The following is a 21387-nucleotide window of genomic DNA, read 5'->3' as shown; positions in this document are numbered from 1 at the left end:
ACCCTGAAATCTTTGTATGTTCAGTTCCATTATTCCATTTCCACACTGGCCACTTTCTGAAAAAGTCATACTTCAAAACCTCATCCCAAAACATGATGTTAACAGAAGATCAAAGGAGGCAACAGCAGACAAGAACTTTCAGATCTTTGCGTTACAAAGGAAAGGAAAACATTTTTTTTAAGTGCTACTGTTTGGATGAATTTTCTTCTGTCTTGTCAGATAAAAGGAAAAAATGTTCACAAGGTGAGAGAATGCTCACAATGAAGATCCTGCATAGTTCTCAAATGCCTCAACTCCAGAATGCATCACCCACAAGGAGTTTATTGCCTTGTACACTCCTCTGCTGTAAACATTTTCTTCAAATCACTATTTTCTTTGGATACAGATGGGTGGAATTTAGTGGAGGAGACAATACCCTATTAAAGTTTAAAACAAAGGAGATTCCTCAGCTGTGTGCTTGTAAATGCAATTCACTTAGGTGACACTAAAGTGCAAATACTGCTTGTTTGCTTTCTTATGCTAGCAAAGCACCTACATACTATCTCGAGGGGGGTATAGGAGTAAGGTTTTATGTTATAAACCAGATCTGAGTTTTAATGAATGTTTTGTTCTCATAATGCCCTTCCTACTCTAATACTATTTAAGGACCCTGATGTTTTCAAAGTACTGATTTCATTCTCTAAAATAGGAAGATATTAATGGTTTGATAACAAAAGAGGAACACAGGAAAAATACAGCTATATTCAATGGAACTTGGACACATCTACATAGTTCTTCTGCAAATAGTGGATTTTCTTGACATTGTTTATTCATGCATTTTGTTGACTGAGCAAGCAGAGCTTGGGACAGCTTATTTTCTTCTTGTTGTTGTTAATATTACTAGATATAAACTCAGTAATGTATTACCCAGACAAACACAGGTGTGAGCCAAAGCCTCTTGCTCCTGTGAAACTAATAATCGGTATTCACATACAGCAATAAACTAATATTGTGTGACAGATAGATATCATACTATATCTCTTTGGTGTTAGTGGATCTATCCCTTAAGCTCACTAATTGTCAGAAGATCTAATTGGTCCCTTGTGCAAAACTTGACTTTCTGTTTCTAACTAATGTTATGGATTTATTGATTCTCAGCCATAGGGGGCAGCAAATTGTTAGGTTTCTTGTAAAGGAGACTTATAGTTCAGAGTATTATGCATAGCTATCACTAATAGAGAGAGAGAAAATACTATTTGTGATCTTTGAGCATCTTTGCATGTCTTAGGTGTTCTACCAGTTGACAGAGAAACACATTCAAGTCTCAGAATTCCTACTCTGACAAAAATCATATTTTTAGATGCCCCATCACAATTAACATAAATGATGAATCACTGAGCTCTCAGATTATAGTCAAGTGCTGTTTATTTACTATAATGAAATGATGACAGCACAGATAATTAGGAAAAGAAATGGACATATATCTGACCTTAGCTAAGGCCAATAACTACTTAGAGCCAGATTCTGCCACATATTAAGTAGTAACTTATTCTGAAAGTATTCCCATTGACTTCTGCAGGAATGAATCACTGTCCATGGTTGTACCATGCAGGTCTGCTGAAATGCATGAATTTCCTTCAGACTCTTTGAAATCAATGGGATTCGTGACAAAGTAAAGTAGTAACTCAACAAGAGAAAGTATGGCAGAATCTGGCACTTAATGAGCAAGTGTTAAGAACCACAAACTTACAGATCAGACTGTTTCATCCTACAAATCAGACTGTTATAGTCTGGTTATTTCTTTAAGGTATTGCCTCTTTTAGGCAACACAGGAAAACTTATCAATGAGGACTACACATAGTAGATGTCATTATCCTTTACTACCTGGTAATTTTATTTTATGTTTTACCTGATTACCAAGAAGATGTGATTCACTTTTTTGATAGGTGAGACTAAAAGAGCTCAGAGCCAGATTTTCAAGTGTTCAGTACCCACAATTGGGGCCAGATGGTCAAAAAAGAGATAGGAGCTCCTATTTTAGGCACTGTAATAAAGTCCAGATTTTCAAATCTGCCACTAGCAGCTTCCACTGTAACACTGTGAGTGCTGTACCTTTTTGAAAATCTGGGATATGATGGCTAATCTCCCCATCTGTGGGTAGGAATGAATCTAGGGTGCAGGTTGTATCAATAGCCTTGCTGAAATGCATGAATTTACTTCATCATATCCCCAGGCCTTTACTGAGGCTGAACATTTTATCTGTATTAATGTTGTCTGTACTCCATTTTCCACATGATTTTAAGTACAATTTCTTTACGTCTCACTTGACTCCTCCCTAACACTGAAGACTGGAATATTCAAAGCAGATCAAGCGAGTTGGCACCTAACTCACTTAAGCTAAAATTTTCAAAGTTGCTGATGTCTTTAAGGAACAGTGGAGAAAAACGCTGTTGAGGGGATGAACCCAGTTTCTTGGATGGAGTTCTCATTTTTGTAGGTTCACTGAATACTTCCATTTGGTTAAACGGATGCAGCAATAGCAACAGAAAGGTTTGTGCACCTGTTTCTAAGCCATGGGCTAATCCCTATTCACCCACCATCCAGAGAGGAGAGAAATTAGTGCCTTTAGAAATAACTTCTAAACCAGAGTTGACATTTTTAAGAGGCTGAAGTTCTTCATTACCTGCTCTTGCATGACTACAAAGGTGATGTCTTCTCCAGGTTTAAAAGCCAGGCTCTCTCCTTTGATGATGATCTGCAGTCTTTTGGGAGCAATCAGTGGACACATATGCTGGGCTAGATTCTGCTGCAAGTCGACACCACCTTCACATACATTAGACACCACTTTCCTGTACCTGCATAAAACAGTAAGCAGTGAGCACACAGGACTGGAGAATAGCAGGTGAGTGCCATTGGGGGCACTGTAGGACAGTATAACAATGACTACCACATGATAATTGACTTCTCAGTGGGGCTGGTCAATGTCCCAAAGTTCAGATGGAAATCAGATCAAACAGCTTTTACATTCCCAAGGAGCTAATTCCAGTGCTGATGAACCTACTCTATGCCTGCATGGCTCTTAAAACACTTTAAAATACAAATTTTGCATAACACAATAATAAAAAACAGAGCCTGACAAAGATTGGCTGAGGGTGAACAAGGAAGCACTCAGGATTATGCTGCAATTGTGCAAGAATCAGTTTTATTCAGGTTTGTTATGTTTAACCATTCTTTTTAACACAATTGATGTTTCATTCTTCTGAGTTCAAACATGCTGCATTACAATGGCCATACTACTAAAAACAAACAAACAAAAAACGGATTTTCACTGATAAAGCAAATAGCAGCAAACTGTGATTTTTTTTCCTGATTTGACATTTCAACATTTGGTCCCAATCTATGCAGCTGAGAAAGATGAGGTTATTGCCAGCTGCAACTTATTCTCAGCACAGACATCATACTACATTGTAGTGTATGTTCTGTTCTCTATTGTTTACAGTTCGGTAAAGCTTTCCTTTGATTCTCAGTTCTCCACAGGATTAGGAAAAGAATTCATTCTCTGCAGATTCTTTACCCCCGAGGACAGGAGGGGAAGAAGGAGAAGCTGAGTGACGATACATACTTATTCCTAAAACTGTAAATTATTTGAATCAGAAGGTAAATTGCTCCAAAATAAAATTAAAGGATTAAATTAAAAGATCACTGTCAACTTGAAAGTCTTATCCGAAAAATGTGTAGTTACAATTGTTATAAACAGCTCCTAAGATTATCAGAAAAGAGTTTAGAGAAAAATATTTCTCTCTCTCTTTTCTGATTGTTTATTCAGGGCCTTTGAGGACTGTTCTCTACATGGCAAGTTGCATCCCTCATGCGCTGCTCTGTGGGGAGCACATTCACATGCTTTAGCTCCAGAGTGGTAGCCATGTTAGTCTGTATCAGCAAAAACAACTAGGAGTCCTTGTGGCACCTTAAAGACTAACAAATTTATTTGGGCACAAGCTTTTGTGAGCTAAAAACCCACTTCATCAGATGCATCATTTTTCACTCCATGCATCTGATGAAGTGGGTTTTAGCCCACAAAAGCTTATGCCCAAATACATTTGTTATGCTCTAACTCAGGCTCTGCAGGAAGTTGGTTACTAGTAATAGTAGCAGCAACACTGAAACTGAAAAGACACCAATCATGGGTGCATACAGGAGACAAATGGGAAGCAGTGCACTGTTGCCAACATTAGTGATTTTTCACTAGTCTCTTGATGTTTGCTGCTTTCTTGAAAATGCCAGCTCCTGGAAGCATGTGATTACCTGAGAATCTCAGCTTTCATATGTTTTAAAAAAGAAAGTTTCTAACTCTCATCATTGTGAAGAAAAGCAGGAAAACGTGACCCCAGGTTTTACTCAGAGGCCAGCAGCTCTAACAGGCTTGACCATGGCTTGACATTCCTTGCACCTTGTAGTGGGGTTTCACTCTGAGGCCAGTCCACCAATTCCCTGGTGCCCAAGGTTTCTCCTGGACCAACTGGGGGGCTGAGGGGAAGGGCCCAGGCTCTCTCTCTCCACTGGGTCCCAGTCCAGAGCCCCAAAGGGAGAGGTGACGAATGCCTCAAATGCCTCTTCATGGTGCACCTGAGCTGCCTCCCCTGGGCTGCTTCCTTCCTCTTTGTTCTCTCTTTAGTTTGGGGGTGTGGTCGCAGCCCACTTCCCCCAGTGGGAGTTCCCAGTCTGTCCCAGCAGCTCAGTTAGTCAACCAAACATTCCCCAGCTCTCGTCCAAGTATCCAATTATTCTCCCTCATTCGGCAGTCAAGGGAGGGGAAAGGGTCAGACCCTTATCCTCCCAGTTGGGTCTTACAGACCCTCACCTGTGGATTGCTTCGTCCTCAAAAGCTGCAAACTGGCTTCTCCCTTCACTCTCCATCCCTGCCTGACTGTCAGAGTCTCTTTTTGAGTAGATCCTCCATTTGGAACATGCTCTGCACCTGCTGAGAGGTGGGCCCTCTTGGCCCAGTAACGCTTCTTCACTCCTTTAGTAACAGTAAAGCTCATCACATCCCTAAAGGCTTAAATATCACAAAAGAAATGAAAAAAAAATCTCAAATCTCATTTTTTAAGCCTATCTTATGATTTTTGGAGTTTGACAAGACTTGTGGGCACTTGGGTTTGGACATATTTTGCATGTTTGATGCTTTTTCTTTCAAAGAGTAGGAAAACCCTTAAAACCTTTTTTTAAAAATCAGGACATACCATTTAAAGGGTGCTTTATCAATTTTTTTAAAAAATCAAGCTGACAGTGCCCTGTCCCTTCCTGCAAGTCCTAGCCCTTTCCCCCACTAAAACCATCCTACACACTAAACCTACCTATGGACAATTTTGATGCAAACAATTTAACTATAAAGAGTATTTATTTACTTTTCCCTAAGGCCATGTTGTAATCCTCTGCAGGAGTACTCTCCCCCCGAATGCTGGTAAAGTATCAAATACTTACCCTGTGCTGCTTGCATAGGCCTGCCCTAATGCACAATCTTCAGGGGGTGATGCTGGGTTAAACCAAAAGTTAGCAAAGCACTTGATGGATTCTGATTTCAGAGGTGCTGAACGTTCAAATCCATAATCACTGCAAAACAAACCCAATTAATCTGTTAGCTCCCTTGTTTTATTAGAAAATCTGTTTTCTGTGGTTGGGTAGAAGTGAGGGAGACCCTATTTTTGAATACTATCTCGTACCAAGCCAACACACAACATGCTGAGCTCAATTCTGCCCTCAGGGTGATTTCAAAGGCAGTGATTTGAGAGCAGAATTGAGTCCAAAAAGTTTTGTGAATGAGTTCCATAGAATTCTCTCTATTGGCAGTTTAGTTTTTTTTAAAGGGGTTCTTTGACCACTCTTTCTCCTCCACTTCACTCAGAACTAGAGAGGATTTGCATTAAATACAATAGGTCAAATCCTCTGATCATCATTCACATTTTGCTCCATGGGAGTTTACCTGAGTAAAACATCAGGACTTGTCTAGTTTGTTTTTTTCCACCTGACAACTTACTTCAAAAATGTCAGTGCTTTTGTGGTTCTGTTTTTCAAAAGAAACTCCACAGCACTTAGCTTCTATAGCAATAACAATGCTCTGCATTACTCTGCCATGCTATGAAATTCTATATAATTGCTTGCAAAACCCACCAACATAAACAGTAATAGGATTACTGAAGTAATTTTGACTTTTAAAAAGGAACAGATGTAACATTTGGGAAAATAACCTCTCATTCAGATCCTGCTGGGGTGTTTTATTTTTGTTTTCAGTTTAGGAAAGTTGTGGGGTTTATATATCCCAGACTCTCACACACTTCATCTTTAGGATAACCGTGAAAATCCATAGAAAGACTCACCATAAGAAATCAGAGTTTGCACACTCGCAAACTTTGGATGTGAGAGCAGATGTGAAACTCCTCCCTTTAATGCACCATGATGAAATCTTCCTCTTCCGAAAACTTCTCTGCTGACCCATGATGCAGCGATCACCCTGAACATTAAAGCACAGGAGTGTAAAAACCAAAGCTATGAGAAGTTTTGTTTTTCTGTGTTTGTTCCAAATTATACGGTCATGAAGTCCACCCACTTGTGACTTAGACTGTAGCCATAGAAAGGCTGGTCTTGTGGCTAAGGCATTGGACTCAGGGGCAGGAAATCTGGGTTTAATTCTTGACTCTGTCACAGGCTTCCTGGGTGAACTCTAGAAGGCATTTAGGTCAAGACTTTTAAAAGAGCCTAGTGATTTTGAGTGTCTTGATTTGTGGTGCCAGATATAAGACACCTTAAAGGGGCCTGTTTTTTCAGATGGCATTTACTTCACACTTTCTGTAAAACAAGCCTATTTAAGATATGTCAAAGACTCCTGAAATCTTGTCACTTTTGAACATCTTGTTAATCTCTCTGAACTCATCTGTAAAATGGGGATACTAATACTTTTTTTCTGTTTCTACCCTTTCGTATGTCTTGCCTATTTAGACTTTAAGGTCTTCAGGACAGGGAGTGTCTCTTACTATATGCTTGTACAGCTCCCTAACAAAATGGAGCCCAGATCTCACTTGGGTCTTTAGGTGCTACGGTAATACAAATAAATAATAATAGCAATAGTGATTAATGGTTTGAGAAAGTGATTTATTTCTGTAGCATAGTTCTGCAACTGTACAGTTTCGTACACGCTTATGATGCATTATAATGAATAACAACTGCTTCTTTTTTTCCTTTTTGTTAGAACACTCTTTCTGGATCATTCACAATACACATATGGCACACAGAGTAATCTTCTCCAGATACTGAAACATATTTTCTAAAGGGCAGAAGTCTAAGGATATGCATTAAAAATGTATGGGTAATTGTGGCCCTAATTCTGCAGTTATATGCACAGCTCAAGTACTTTTGCCTAGAGAATGTTCACTTAAACATTCTGTATTGGTAAGTGGATATTTTTAAATACTCCATCAATTTTTAAAATAATTTCAGAAGTTTCCAGTTTCTGAAACGTCCATGGAGAGGTGTAATTCCACTGTTTCAATGTACTTTTCTTGTTAAGGCTAGGGGCTATGTTACATTCTAAGTACATACCTAACATGCCCCAGGTGAGGAGGAATATAGCAGTAGTGATAATGTATCCAATGAATAAGTGCTGAAGGAAAGTTTGGTTGGAATACTACAGAATGGCAGATGAAGAAACTTAGAGAAAGAGGCACAGAAAGAGAAAAGGGAATAAATTCACAGGGAGAAGGGTAAAAATAACAATTACAGTGAGCATCATGACTAACAGGGATATATCTCGTTTAATCCAAAAGGATCACAAAGTGGTCTATACAAACAATACACTGTAAAGAGAATAGTACAGAGAATAGGAGTACTTGTGGCACCTTAGAGACTAACAAATTTATTAGAGCATAAGCTTTCGTGAGCTACAGCTCACTTCATCGGATGCATTTGGTGGAAAAAACAGAGGAGAGATTTATATACACACACACAGAGAACATGAAACAATGGGTTTATCATACACGCTGTAAGGAGAAAAAAGAAAAGGAGTACTTGTGGCACCTTAGAGACTAACAAATTTATTAGAGCATAAGCTTTCGTGAGCTACAGCTCACTTCATCGGATGCATTTGGTGGAAAAAACAGAGGAGAGATTTATATACACACACACAGAGAACATGAAACAATGGGTTTATCATACACACTGTAAGGAGAGTGATCACTTAAGATAAGCCATCACCAGCAGCAGGGGGGGGGAAGGAGGAAAACCTTTCATGGTGACAAGCAAGGTAGGCTAATTCCAGCAGTTAACAAGAATATCAGAGGAACAGTGGGGGGTGGGGTGGGAGGGAGAAATACCATGGGGTTGCATTTGGAGAGGAAGATGATGTCTGTCTGTATCTGTGCGAGTTTTTTCATGAAGTTGACAGATTTCCACTTTATACGGCTAAATTCAGTGCCTTGCATAATCACAGGTTTCAGAGTAGCAGCCGTGTTAGTCTGTATTCGCAAAAAGAAAAGGAGTACTTGTGGCACCTTAGAGACTAACAAATTTATTAGAGCATAAGCTTTCGTGAGCTACAGCTCACTTCATCGGATGCATTTGGTGGAAAAAACAGAGGAGAGATTTATATACACACACACAGAGAACATGAAACAATGGGTTTATCATACACACTGTAAGGAGAGTGATCACTTAAAATAAGCCATCACCAGCAACAGGGGGGGGAAAGGAGGAAAACCTTTCATGGTGACAAGCAAAGTAGGCTAATTCCAGCAGTTAACAAGAATATCAGAGGAACAGTGGGGGGTGGGGTGGGAGGGAGAAATACCATGGGGAAATAGTTTTACTTTGTGTAATGACTCATCCATTCCCAGTCTCTATTCAAGCCTAAGTTAATTGTATCCAGTTTGCAAATTAATTCCAATTCAGCAGTCTCTCGTTGGAGTCTGTTTTTGAAGCTTTTTTGTTGAAGTATAGCCACTCTTAGGTCTGTGATCGAGTGACCAGAGAGATTGAAGTGTTCTCCAACTGGTTTTTGAATGTTATAATTCTTGACGTCTGATTTGTGTCCGTTCATTCTTTTGCGTAGAGACTGTCCAGTTTGGCCAATGTACATGGCAGAGGGGCATTGCTGGCACATGATGGCATATATCACATTGGTAGATGCGCAGGTGAACGAGCCTCTGATTGTGTGGCTGATGTGATTAGGCCCTATGATGGTATCCCCTGAATAGATATGTGGACACAGTTGGCAACGGGCTTTGTTGCAAGGATAGGTTCCTGGGTTAGTGGTTCTGTTGTGTGGTGTGTGGTTGCTGGTGAGTATTTGCTTCAGATTGGGGGGCTGTCTGTAAGCAAGGACTGGTCTGTCTCCCAAGATCTGTGAGAGTGATGGGTCGTCCTTCAGGATAGGTTGTAGATCCTTGATGATGCGTTGGAGAGGTTTTAGTTGGGGGCTGAAGGTGATGGCTAGTGGCGTTCTGTTGTTTTCTTTCTTGGGCCTGTCCTGTAGTAGGTGACTTCTGGGTACTCTTCTGGCTCTGTCAATCTGTTTCTTCACTTCAGCAGGTGGGTATTGTAGTTGTAGGAATGCATGATAGAGATCTTGTAGGTGTTTGTCTCTGTCTGAGGGGTTGGAGCAAATGCGGTTATATCGTAGCGCTTGGCTGTAGACAATGGATCGAGTGGTATGATCTGGATGAAAGCTAGAGGCATGTAGGTAGGAATAGTGGTCAGTAGGTTTCCGATATAGGGTGGTGTTTATGTGACCATCGCTTATTAGCACCGTAGTGTCCAGGAAGTGGATCTCTTGTGTGGACTGGTCCAGGCTGAGGTTGATGGTGGGATGGAAATTGTTGAAATCATGGTGGAATTCCTCAAGAGCTTCTTTTCCATGGGTCCAGATGATGAAGATGTCATCAATGTAGCGCAAGTAGAGTAGGGGCATTAGGGGATGAGAGCTGAGGAAGCGTTGTTCTAAGTCAGCCATAAAAATGTTGGCATACTGTGGGGCCAAGCGGGTACCCATCGCAGTGCCGCTGATTTGAAGGTATACATTGTCACCAAATGTGAAATAGTTATGGGTCAGGACAAAGTCACAAAGTTCAGCCACCAGGTTAGCCGTGACAGTATCGGGGACACTGTTCCTGATGGCTTGTAGTCCATCTTTGTGTGGAATGTTGGTGTAGAGGGCTTCTACATCATAGTGGCTAGGATGGTGTTTTTAGGAAGATCACCAATGGACTGTAGTTTCCTCAGGAAGTCAGTGGTGTCTCGAAGATAGCTGGGAGTGCTGGTAACGAAGGGCCTGAGGAGGGAGTCTACATAGCCAGACAATCCTGCTGTCAGGGTGCCAATGCCTGAGATGATGGGGCGTCCAGGATTTCCAGGTTTATGGATCTTGGGTAGCAGATAGAATACCCCAGGTCGGGGCTCCAGGGGTGTGTCTGTGCAGATTTGTTCTTGTGCTTTTTCAGGGAGTTTCTTGAGCAAATGCTGTAGTTTCTTTTGGTAACTCTCAGTGGGATCAGAGGGTAATGGCTTGTAGAAAGTGGTGTTGGAGAGCTGCCTAGTAGCCTCTTGTCCATACTCCGACCTATTCATGATGACGACAGCACCTCCTTTGTCAGCCTTTTTGATTATGATGTCAGTTGTTTCTGAGGCTGTGGATGGCACTGTGTTCTGCATGGCTGAGGTTATGGGGTAAGTGATGCTGCTTTTCCACAATTTCAGCTCGTGCACGTCGGCGGAAGCAGTCTATGTAGAAATCCAGGCTGCTGTTTCGACCTTCAGGAGGAGTCCACCCAGAATCCTTCTTTTTGTAGTGTTGGCAGGAAGGTCTCTGTTCTGAGACGTCGAAAATAGGATTCTAGGTCACCACAGAACTGTATCATGTTCGTGGGGGTGGAGGGGCAAAAGGAGAGGCCCCGAGATAGGACAGATTCTTCTGCTGGGCTAAGAGTATAGTTGGATAGATTAACAATATTGCTGGGTGGGTTACGGGAACCATTGTTGTGGCCCCTTGTGTCATATAGTAGTTTAGATAGCTTAGAGAATATAGCTGACAAAAATTAAATTTTGCCAGAATACTGGGATTAACATAGCATTAATGCATTAGTACAGAACTGTATTGCCCAAAACAACTGGCCTCTAATACATGATTAGTCCACTGAGATTCTGGAATTACTTCTGGTGCTTTACATATGAGTACAGTGCATGGTTGGGAAGTTGGCAGAACATGTAACTGCATGTTCAAATTGCTTCAATCAGTGAGATGGGTTTTAATTTCTAGTGTGTGTCTAACTTTTCACAATCCATCACAACCACCTATTACTGTGGTAAGTAATTAAGTATACTTCCTCCTTCCCCAGCCCACTTTACGTAATAAAAGAAACACAAAATCTATCTCCTGTACAATGACTAAGCCATTCTGAAGTCACTGATAAAAACAGCAATGGACTATTTTCATCTTTCCGAAAATCACTCTGGGGTTGTCAAAGCTGTGTGCTGAAATCCACACTCATTAGTGAATGTTTGTACAGTACAATGAATATCAAAGCATTATATAAGTGCTATGTATTATTAATACAAGATCATTGTGTGTCCAGTACCTGTAGATCTGTGAGGTCCCAAGATTCATAGTCATCTTCAGTGCACTCCCTGGGGAAAGATGGTCTGAAGTCTACTTTCACCAGCTCCCAGTCTGAACGATAACTGATGTGTCCAAAGACTCTGAACAGAAAGAGCAAAAGTAAAAACCTTGTGGAAAACCAACATCATACTTCACAGATTTCTCATTATTATTCACTTCCCCCTCTATTTACAGTGCCCTCTGCTGAAAATAAAAGTGCTGCTTCTTAACTTATCCGCTTCCCCCCAGCTTTTGATATACATTTTCAGGAGATCTCTATGGGGAGCAAACATCTGTCAATTGTCTACCGAACCCTAAGAAATGGTATTGCTCATTTATTAAAGAACTATTTTTTTCCAGTAAACTATTCTGGGATTGAGGTAGAGATATACATTATTTTAATGTGGGTCTGACATTTTAGTTGTTTATCCCCTTTATGGTTGACATATTTTGAGTTTCTGCAATAAGATAAGAGAGGTTGAGTGTTAGTCATTAGACAAGTAGAATGGGAGTCAGGACTGGTGGGTTCAATTTCCAACTCCACCACTCATTCATTATGAGACCTTGATGCAAGTTCCTTAGTCTGTCTGTGTCTTACCATACCTAGGCATAAAATGGTAATATTACTACTGATCAACTTCACAAGGATTTTATGAGGTTCAAATAGTTAATGATTTGTAATATATATTCTTAGATTTGGTATACGTGTAAAACGTGTATTATTGTTTATAATTATTTTTCATCAGTGCATTGCATGAAGAAATTCTGACTCCTATCCCTAAAGAGTTACATCTAAAGGCTCAGTACCCCATAAGCTGCAGTAAAGGACAGCCCAAAATAGTCAATTTCCTTCAAACCAAAATGGGAACTTCATTAAAGTTTAAAAACCGGCCTGTGCTTTCAAAGCAGTCTCAATGTCCAAAGTGAGACCATTTATTACCAAAACAAAATGAGTAAGTATGACATCCAGCAACAAATTAGCAAGGATAAGGACTCTATTTGGGTAAAAGTCAGATATATCTGTGCTCATTCAGTCTCATGTGGCTTAATTGCCAAAGAATGTAAATCTGATTCTGAAGTGAACAGTTTCTGTTCAGTGCTTCCACAGAGCTCCTATTCCAGGTTCTAGCAGCATCCACTGACTACTTTACTCCTTTTGTTGTGCCCATAAGTTTGGCCAAGTCCATAGTTGAACCACGAAGTAAGCAGAAGATGGGAGGATTTGGGGCCTGCATTCTCTGGGCACTGCAGAGTTCTGTTACATGTGACCTCCTGTCCCCTAGCCCTTAGAAGAGGTAGAACTAAATTAGGAACAATGATAGGGGAATAGTGTGTTTGCAGATTGCACGTGGATTGCTTCTGTAGATTACAGGCACAAAGGTCTGGGGCTCCAAGAGGGGTTATGGAATGGATCCACAGGCTAAAGCAGTGGTGGGCAACCTGCAACCCACCAGGGTAATCTGCTGGCAAGCTGCCAGACAGTTTGTTTACATTTGCACGGCTGCCCGCAGCTCCCAGTGGCTGCAGTTTGCCGTTCCTGGCCAATGGGAACTGTGGAAGTGGCGGCCATCACATCCCTCTGACCCGCGCTGCTTCCCGCACCTCTCATTGGCTGGGAATGGTGAACTTCAGCCACTGGGAGCTGCGGGTGGCCGTGCAAATGTAAACAAACTGTCTGGCCGCCCACCAGAGGATTACCCCGATGGGCCGCGTGCGGCCCCTAGGCTGCAAGTTGCCCACCACTGGGCTAAAGATTCAGGAAGGATTTGTTCCCTCTTCACTTATAATTCTCCATTTGCTATTCAGATCCAGTGCAGAGATGTGGATTTTGCCCATGCTGTTACATTATAATAGAGCTGTGCATATTCATGGAAGACTTTGCTGTAACACATGAGGATGGGATATCAGTGCCTCATTGACAAATACCAAAGTCCCTCATTAAATAGAAAAATGCATTCCTCTAGTTTGCCTATTTTGCTCCTTTTAATAATGTATAGCGAGGTTCTGGGATCTGAGCAGTTAGATGACCTGTCTTCTGTCCTCTTTTCTTTAATTGTGCCCCAAAAACCAGGCATAGCTCAGAGGTAGAAGCAACATATACAAAATCTCAAAAATGTTGTTGGACCAATGGGGGTATTATCCTAAAATTATGGCATCCATTTTTCTCAGGATGTAGATTGCTCATCAAGATCTACAGGATTCACTCCTTTGTAGCTCAGTTTGACAAGGGAACCATAGTCTGCTATATGCTGATATTCATATGGGAGTTACATACACTAGATAATGACTACCTAAGTAGTCTCATGGTTTTCCACAGTGCCTACTGCAATATGACTTGCTGGGCTGGCAGGCATGAACTGCCTTTTGCCATGTTAGATGTCTGTTCTTTTTTTCATGCAAGGTACTAAAATAAAGCAGACTTCATGTTCTGCTAATGCAGCTATCTGCCTCTGTGACTCCTTCCTAAACAGTTTGTCACCTGCGCATTATGGAACCTTTCAATCTGTTCATATTTTCTTTTTTTTGACACAGGTGCCAAGAAGTGTGATCAAGCGCATGGTTCCAATGCCGCACTGCTGACTCCAAAAAAAGAATTTCCTACAGAACAAATACATTTTTAATATTATTCACACTACCCCTCTACTTCCTTCTATGCCCAGAACCTAGAATAGAATATTGGAAGGGACCTCAGGAGGTCATCTAGTCCAACCCCCTGCTCAGAGAAGGACCAATTCCCAATTTTTGCCCGAGATCCCTAAATGGCCCCCTCAAGGATTGAATTCACAACCCTGGGTTTAGCAGGCCAATGCTCAAACCACTGAGCTATCCCTCTCCCCTTGTTAGATGTTATCACCCTTGTTATCACCCTTGTTAGATGGGTTGACATGGAGTCCTGTAATCTGGACTGCTCTGTGGCTGCCTGTACTACCAAGGAATTAGGTGCTGGATGGGAAACAGGAACTCTGCCCCTTTTTCTGGAACAAAATAATGCTTTTCTACCTTTTCTGAGTTGGAGGACAGGAGGCAGGAGTGTGTCACACTGGGCTAGTCAGTTCCATAATGGCCTTGTTCACTGGGAGAGCCATGTTGCTAGGGCTAGAGGATTGAAGGATGTCCAGGAGTCTATGCTGCATGTCACAGACTCTCTCAAGAGAGTCGGTTGCAACCCTCTGTAAAAGCTCTTGGTATTGCCTGTGGGGATGGGGATAATGGGTGGGGATGAGGATAATTGAGCAATAGCTTCATTGGGTGAAGAGGATGATACACCCATTGGAACCATCAGATCTGCCTCTGCCACATACGCTGATGGAGCCTGAAGGTACTGGCTAGGGAAGGTGGTTGCTGTGATTCCTGTGGATCCCGGGTGTCTAGTATATGGATTCCATGGTCCCAATTAAGGCGGATATGAAGAGTTAATTGGCTGTGGGGGCCCTCAAAGCATTGGGTTCCAAAGGTCCCTTTGGTTGTCATGTCTGAGAGGAGGATGGCTCCAAGTTCTCCTAAAGGTTCTATCCAGACTGGTCTCTCTCAAAGGGGGCGCAGGTTCGTCCAGAACATTGGATTACTCTGATGCAGAAATCAGCTCATGTTCTACGGGCAGTGCTGTCATAGAAAATCATAGAATATTAGGGTTGGAAGAGACCTCAGGAGGTCATCTAGTCCAATCCCCTGCTCACAGCAGGACCAACACCAACTAAATCATCCCAGCCAATGCTTTGTCAAGCTGGGCCTTAAAAGCCTCTAAGGATGGCGATTTCACCACCTCCCTAGGTAACCCATTCCAGTGCTTCACCACCCTCCTAGTAAAATAGTGTTTCCTACTATCCAACCTAGACCTCCCCCATGGCAACTTGAGACCACTGCTCCTTGTTCTGTCATCTGCCACCACTGAGAACAGCCAACCTCCATCCTCTTTAGAACCCCCATTTCAGGTAATTGAAGGCTGCTATCAAATCCCACCTCACTCTTCTCTTCTGCAGACTAAATAACCGCAGTTTCCTCAGCCTCTCCTCATGTGCCCCAGCCCCATAATCATATTCATTGCCCTCCACTGCACTCTCTTCAATTTGTCCATATCCCTTCTGTAGTGGGGGGACCAAAACTGGACACAATACTCCAGGTGTGGCCTCACCCATGCTGAATAGAAGGGAATAATCACTTCCCTCAATCTGCTGGCAATGCTCCTACTAATACAGCCCAACATGCCTTTGGCCTTCTTGGCAACAAGGACACACTGCTGACTTATATCCAGCTTCTCGTCCACTGTAATCCCTAGGTCCTTTTCTGCAGAATGGTTGCTTAACCCGTCGGTCCCCAGCATTGCATGGGATTCTTCCTTCCTAAGTGCAAGACCCTGCACTTGTCCTTGTTGAACCTCATCAGATTTCTTTTGGGCCAATCCTCCAATTTATCTAGGTCACTCTGGACCCTATCCCTACCCTCCAGCGTATCTATCTCTCCCCCCAGGTTAGTGTCATCTGTGAACTTCCTGAAGGTGCAATTAATCCTATCATCCAGATCATTGATAAAGATTTTGCACACAACTGGCCCCAGGACCGATCCCTGGGGCACTCTGCTTGATACTGGCTGCCAACTAGCCATCAAGCTGTTGATCACTACCCGTTGAGCCTGACAATCTAGCCAGCTTTCTATCCACCTTATAGTCAATTCATCCAATCCATGCTTCTTTAACTTGCTGGCAAGAATACTGTGGGAGACCATACCAAAAACTTTCCTAAAGTCAAGATATATCGCATCCACCGCTTTCCCCATATTCACAGAGCCAGTTATGTCATCATAGAAGGCAATCAGGTTGGTCAGGCATGATTTGCCGTTGGTGAATCCATGTTGACTGTTCCTGATCACCTTCCTCTCCTCCAAGTGCTTCAAAATGGATTCCTTGAGGACCTGCTCCAGGATTTTGCTGGGGACTGAAGTGAGGCTGACTGGTCTATAATTCCCCGGGTTCTCTTTCTTCCCTTTTTAAAATATGGGCACTATATTTTCCTTTTTCCATTCGTCCAGGACCTCCCCCAATCACCCTGTCAGTACTGAAGGAAGAATGCTCTGACATGTAGATGTAGTGGAGTTTCCTCTGATGGATTCCTCTAAAAGGTTTCCTCTGTTTTACCGATGTCTCTGAGGAGGACCAGAACTGATAGAAGAGGAGACTGCAAGTACAGTAAGGCAAAAATACCCCTCAGGAAATAAAGGTCTTAGTTCATCCCTGTGTTTGGGGAGTATGGGAAGTTGGTGCAGACAGATCCCATGCATCGGAAGGCAGATCCATCATTGGCTGAAGAGGTACCATGGAAGGGAAGTCCAGCATGGTACTCCTGGATGGAGCTGTCGGACATATCTCCACTGCTATAATGATCAACACCCACCAAAAACACCTTTAAAGATCCACAGGACATACACATGTCTATCATAACATGTGGTGTACCTCACCCAGTGCACTAAATGCACCATTAACAACTATATGGGTGAAACCAGATAATCACTACATTCCTGAATGAACTCACACAGAAAAATGATAAAAGACAAAAACACCACATATATCACCTGTGGGTGAACACTTTTCAACAGCATTTGTTCCAACCTCTCAGACAGAGACCAACACCTACAAGATCTTCACCAAGCATTCTCAAAACTACGATACCCACATGAGGAAATAAGGAAACAGATCAACAGAGCCATACATGTACCCAGAAGCCTCCTGCTGCAAGAGAAGCCCAAGAAAGAAACGAGCAGAACTCCACTGGCCATCACATACAGTCCTCAGCTAAAACCTCTCCAATGCATCATCAGTGATCTACAACCCATCCTGGACAACAATCCCTCACTTTGACAGGCCTTGGAGGCAGGCCTGTCCTCGCCCACAGACAACCCGCCAACCTGAAACATATTCTCATCAGCAACGACACAACGCACCATAGTAACTCTAACTCAGGAACCAATCCATGCAACAAACCTTGATGCCAACTCGCCCACATATCTACACCAGAGACACCATCACAGGATCTAACCAGATCAGCCACACCATCACCGGTTCATTCACCTGCACGTCCACCAACGTAATATACGCCATCACGTGTCAGCAATGCCCCTCTGCTATGTACATCGGCCAAACTGAACAGTCCCTACATAAAAGGATAAATGGACACAAATCAGATATTAAGAATGACAATATACAAAAACCTATAGGAGAACACTTCAATCTCGCCGGACACACAATAGCAGATTTAAAGGTAGCCATCCTGCAGCAAAAAAACTTCAGGATCAGACTTCAAAGAGAAACTGCTGAGCTTCAGTTCATTTGAAAATTTGACACCATCAGCTCAGGATTAATCAAAGACTGTGAATGGCTAGCCAGCTACCAAAGCAGTTTCTCCTCCCTTGGTGTTCACACCTCAACTGCTAGAAGAGGGCCTCATCCTCCCTGTTTGAACTAACCTCGTTATCCCTAGCCTGATTCTTGCTTGCATATTTATACCTGCCTCTGGAAATTTCCTCTACATGTATCCGACGAAGTGGGTATTCACCCACAAAAACTTATGCTCCAATACGTCTGTTAGTCTATAAAGTGCCAAAGGATTCTTTGCCACTTTTCACAAAGTGATCACTCTACATCTGACCTATCAGCCCTCAGCCTCAAAGGAAATTTGCACAACACTTTAAAAAATGAACCTGGGAGCTTAAATTCATAACTTTGCTAGACACTAAAAATCATAGTCTTAATAAAGACACTGGATTTATGGTTTATGACAGCAATCTGTAATCCACTGCCCCCTTTTTTGTCCTGGGACTCCAGGAGAGTTAGGTGCCACTTGATCTTGAATTGACCCTTACAATACATGCCAACTACTTATGCTAAACTATATGATCGATCTTGTATTTAGCTGTGACACTCTTAGTACCTTCCCAGACCTGAAGAAGAGCTCTGTGTATCTTGAAAGTTTGTCTCTCTGATCAACAGAAATTGGTCCATGAAAGATATTACCTCACTCACCCCATCTATCTATAAACTATTAAACCAGTGAAACTACTAGGATTTTAAAACTATGTTTAGATAGATAGATAGATAGATAGATAGATAGATGTCCTGAAAGAACAAAGATCACTGTGAACACTGAGGATTCAGACTCAGGCAGTAAGTAGGTGACACTGTAATAAAATGTGGGTTCATAAATACAGATGCTACATTTATGAAGTAATCCACATAGATGTAACATTGGCACTAGATCTTATGCCCTTCAGTGCCAAAATTACAGACCTCCACTATATGAATTAAAGGAGGATTTCTTATTAGCTAACAGGAGTGATAGGATCTGTGGTATCTTCCCAGCAGGCCACCTGCTCAAAGGAGAAACACAGATGCACATAGGGGCTGGTTTGATTCCATTTAGCTAAGATCAATGTTAGATAAAATACCGCATGCACATCACATGTTCAACCTTCCCCATGGTAAAGTATAGCTCATCCTTGAGCTTCTGGGGTTCACATGTTCCAGTCTGTAACAATCCATTGTTTCATATATTCAATAGAGGAAAACATGATCACCTATTAAAATAACCACATCCAGCCTTGGCAAAAGACATCATGGGCCAGATTTTCATAACAGCTCAGCACCCAGTGGGCATCCACCCTACTGAGCTGCTTTCAAGATTTGGCCCCATAAGTCCTGTTATCTATATCTATAACAAACCCCTAACACCAGAGTTAAACTAAAGGAGCATTCTCCAGAAGAAAGAAATAAGGACACACTGTAAATGGGATCCCAAGAAAGGCCAAAAATGAAGGATCTGATGTTGGTTACCATGAAACCAATCCATAATCTAATTGCTCACATGCAAAATATTTATGCTCAATAAAATCAGATGAGGAAAAAGTGGAATGGTGGAGACAGTATAAGTGACAACTATAAGATGAATACCAAGATGATATTAATTCATTAGCTAGTAAAACATTCTACTTGATTAATTGGATTTCATTAGAAAGCCATCAAATCAATTCTGTAGTAACCACAAAAGATTGTGCCGAGATATATAATTTTTGAAAGAAATTCCAATTACCTTAGAAATTCATTTACTTGTATTTGCTAGAATTTGGGATCCATAATTTTAAATTCAGTGTTCCAATTGCCATAACAACTTAATACATTTCTACCAAGTTCACTTATGAGCACATCATTTTTTAATTTGATTGCATCATTTGGTGGCTAAGACAGAATTAATGTAGTTTTTAAGTTAACTCATTTAAACTTTGTTCTTGAGGGATGCTGGCTATTTCTGTCTCTGATAAGGCTCATAATCAGGGGGAACTAATTTAACAGGAATTAAATAGAATGATATTTTCTTACATAAAATCCTTGTTTCTCTACAGCAGAGACTCTTATTTCACATTAATAATAATACTGTCACTTCTTTAGGACTTTCCATCTGAACCTGAACCACCTTACTGAAGCTATATTATTTCCTTAAATGTATACAAGCACCTCAGAATACTTCTTAATTACAGGGAAGTAATTATTTTTTCAGTGTACAACTACCCTTGGTTTCCTCTTGCTCTCTGGATTTCTGATTGAATCATAAGAAAAAACATAACATTATATGCTGTGCTTATCATAAAACATTCTCAAGTATTCAAAGCTTTTCCAAGATTAGAAAGGAGTGAAGTGCCCATCTCCGATTGACTTTCAGTGGGAGTTTGGCATTTAGTCCTCTTCAACAGAGCCTTGAAAAGCTGTGGATATCTGCTTTATATCCACAGAGGTCCACAGATGATGTTTGCAGATTGTGGATCAGATGCGGATACAAATTTTGTATCCGTGCAGGGCTCTACCTTTCAAGTTCTATGAAACTCCCTGCCTAAATCACTTGCAAAATGGATAGCAAAGTCTTCATTTAAATGGATGCATCCATGGAAATAAATTATACTGCAAAGTGTGATTTGCTCATGATAACATGGCTTCCTTTCCTGCATTAAATATATTAGCTACGACTGGGACTGTCTGAGGACTTACTGTCTCAGGAAAATACGTTTTAAACTGTTTCATATTTCAGCAATTATTATTCTGGGGCTAATGCAGTTTCAGATTCAGTATTTAACCAAATTAATGGCCAGCTTGACATATTTTACGATGGGTATGAAATCCCTTTTTGGGATTCCAAAAAGAGTAGGGAGTAAGAGTAGAGAGATCTCAGGCTACATTCACTTAGAGTGTGGGTGTCACCATAACGTAGCCAAAGCAATTACAACAATATATGATCAAATGGATTAAAAGCCCAGTTAGGATTTAAATAAAACATGTAATTATTTTTATGTTAGATCAAGATTCCTAATTCCCAGCCCATCTCCACTGTTTGGTTGATATAGGAACTAGAAGAGGAATGTCCTCCTGAAACAGGAAATAGTACATCGTAGCATCACACACCGAATTGATACAGACTTGGATAACTGTGAAGAATTCCACGTCACAAATGAATAGCTACAGCCTGTAGGCAGCATATTGGGCCACCACTACCACATGGGAAAGGGCAATTGACCCATTAAGAACCCAAAACTGTGTCCCCTAAGTAGAGACAGCAATCACAAATCTAGTCAGTTCCTCAAAATTTTTCCCTCTAATATGTAACCCACTAACATCACTGCTATCTTGTCTGGATCAAGCTTACACTAGCTAGTTTTCATCCAAGATCCTGCTTCCACTAGGGACTATGAAAGCTGAGTTTAATGAAAGAAAGACAACTGAATATCAGCTCTGA

At 41.5% G+C, this 21387-nt stretch overlaps 1 protein-coding gene across 4 annotated transcripts in view; it reads right to left on the bottom strand.

Annotated features, from left to right (window-relative positions):
• Positions 1-21387, bottom strand: part of SORCS2 (sortilin related VPS10 domain containing receptor 2) — an 847342-nt gene that overhangs the window by 32067 nt on the left and 793888 nt on the right. For all 4 annotated transcript variants that reach the window (XM_038400342.2, XM_043512489.1, XM_038400346.2 and 1 more), the window contains exons 15-18: positions 11601-11721; positions 6357-6490; positions 5464-5592; positions 2663-2834 (exon numbers count right to left, since the gene is read on the bottom strand). In XM_038400342.2, coding sequence (XP_038256270.1) covers positions 2663-2834; positions 5464-5592; positions 6357-6490; positions 11601-11721 — 556 coding nt within the window. The remainder of the gene's footprint in view (positions 1-2662; positions 2835-5463; positions 5593-6356; positions 6491-11600; positions 11722-21387) is intronic.

The sequence above is a fragment of the Dermochelys coriacea genome, chromosome 4 (genome assembly GCF_009764565.3).
Source record: "Dermochelys coriacea isolate rDerCor1 chromosome 4, rDerCor1.pri.v4, whole genome shotgun sequence".
Taxonomy (NCBI): domain Eukaryota; kingdom Metazoa; phylum Chordata; order Testudines; family Dermochelyidae; genus Dermochelys; species Dermochelys coriacea.
This window is presented reverse-complemented; position numbering and strand designations above follow the sequence as displayed.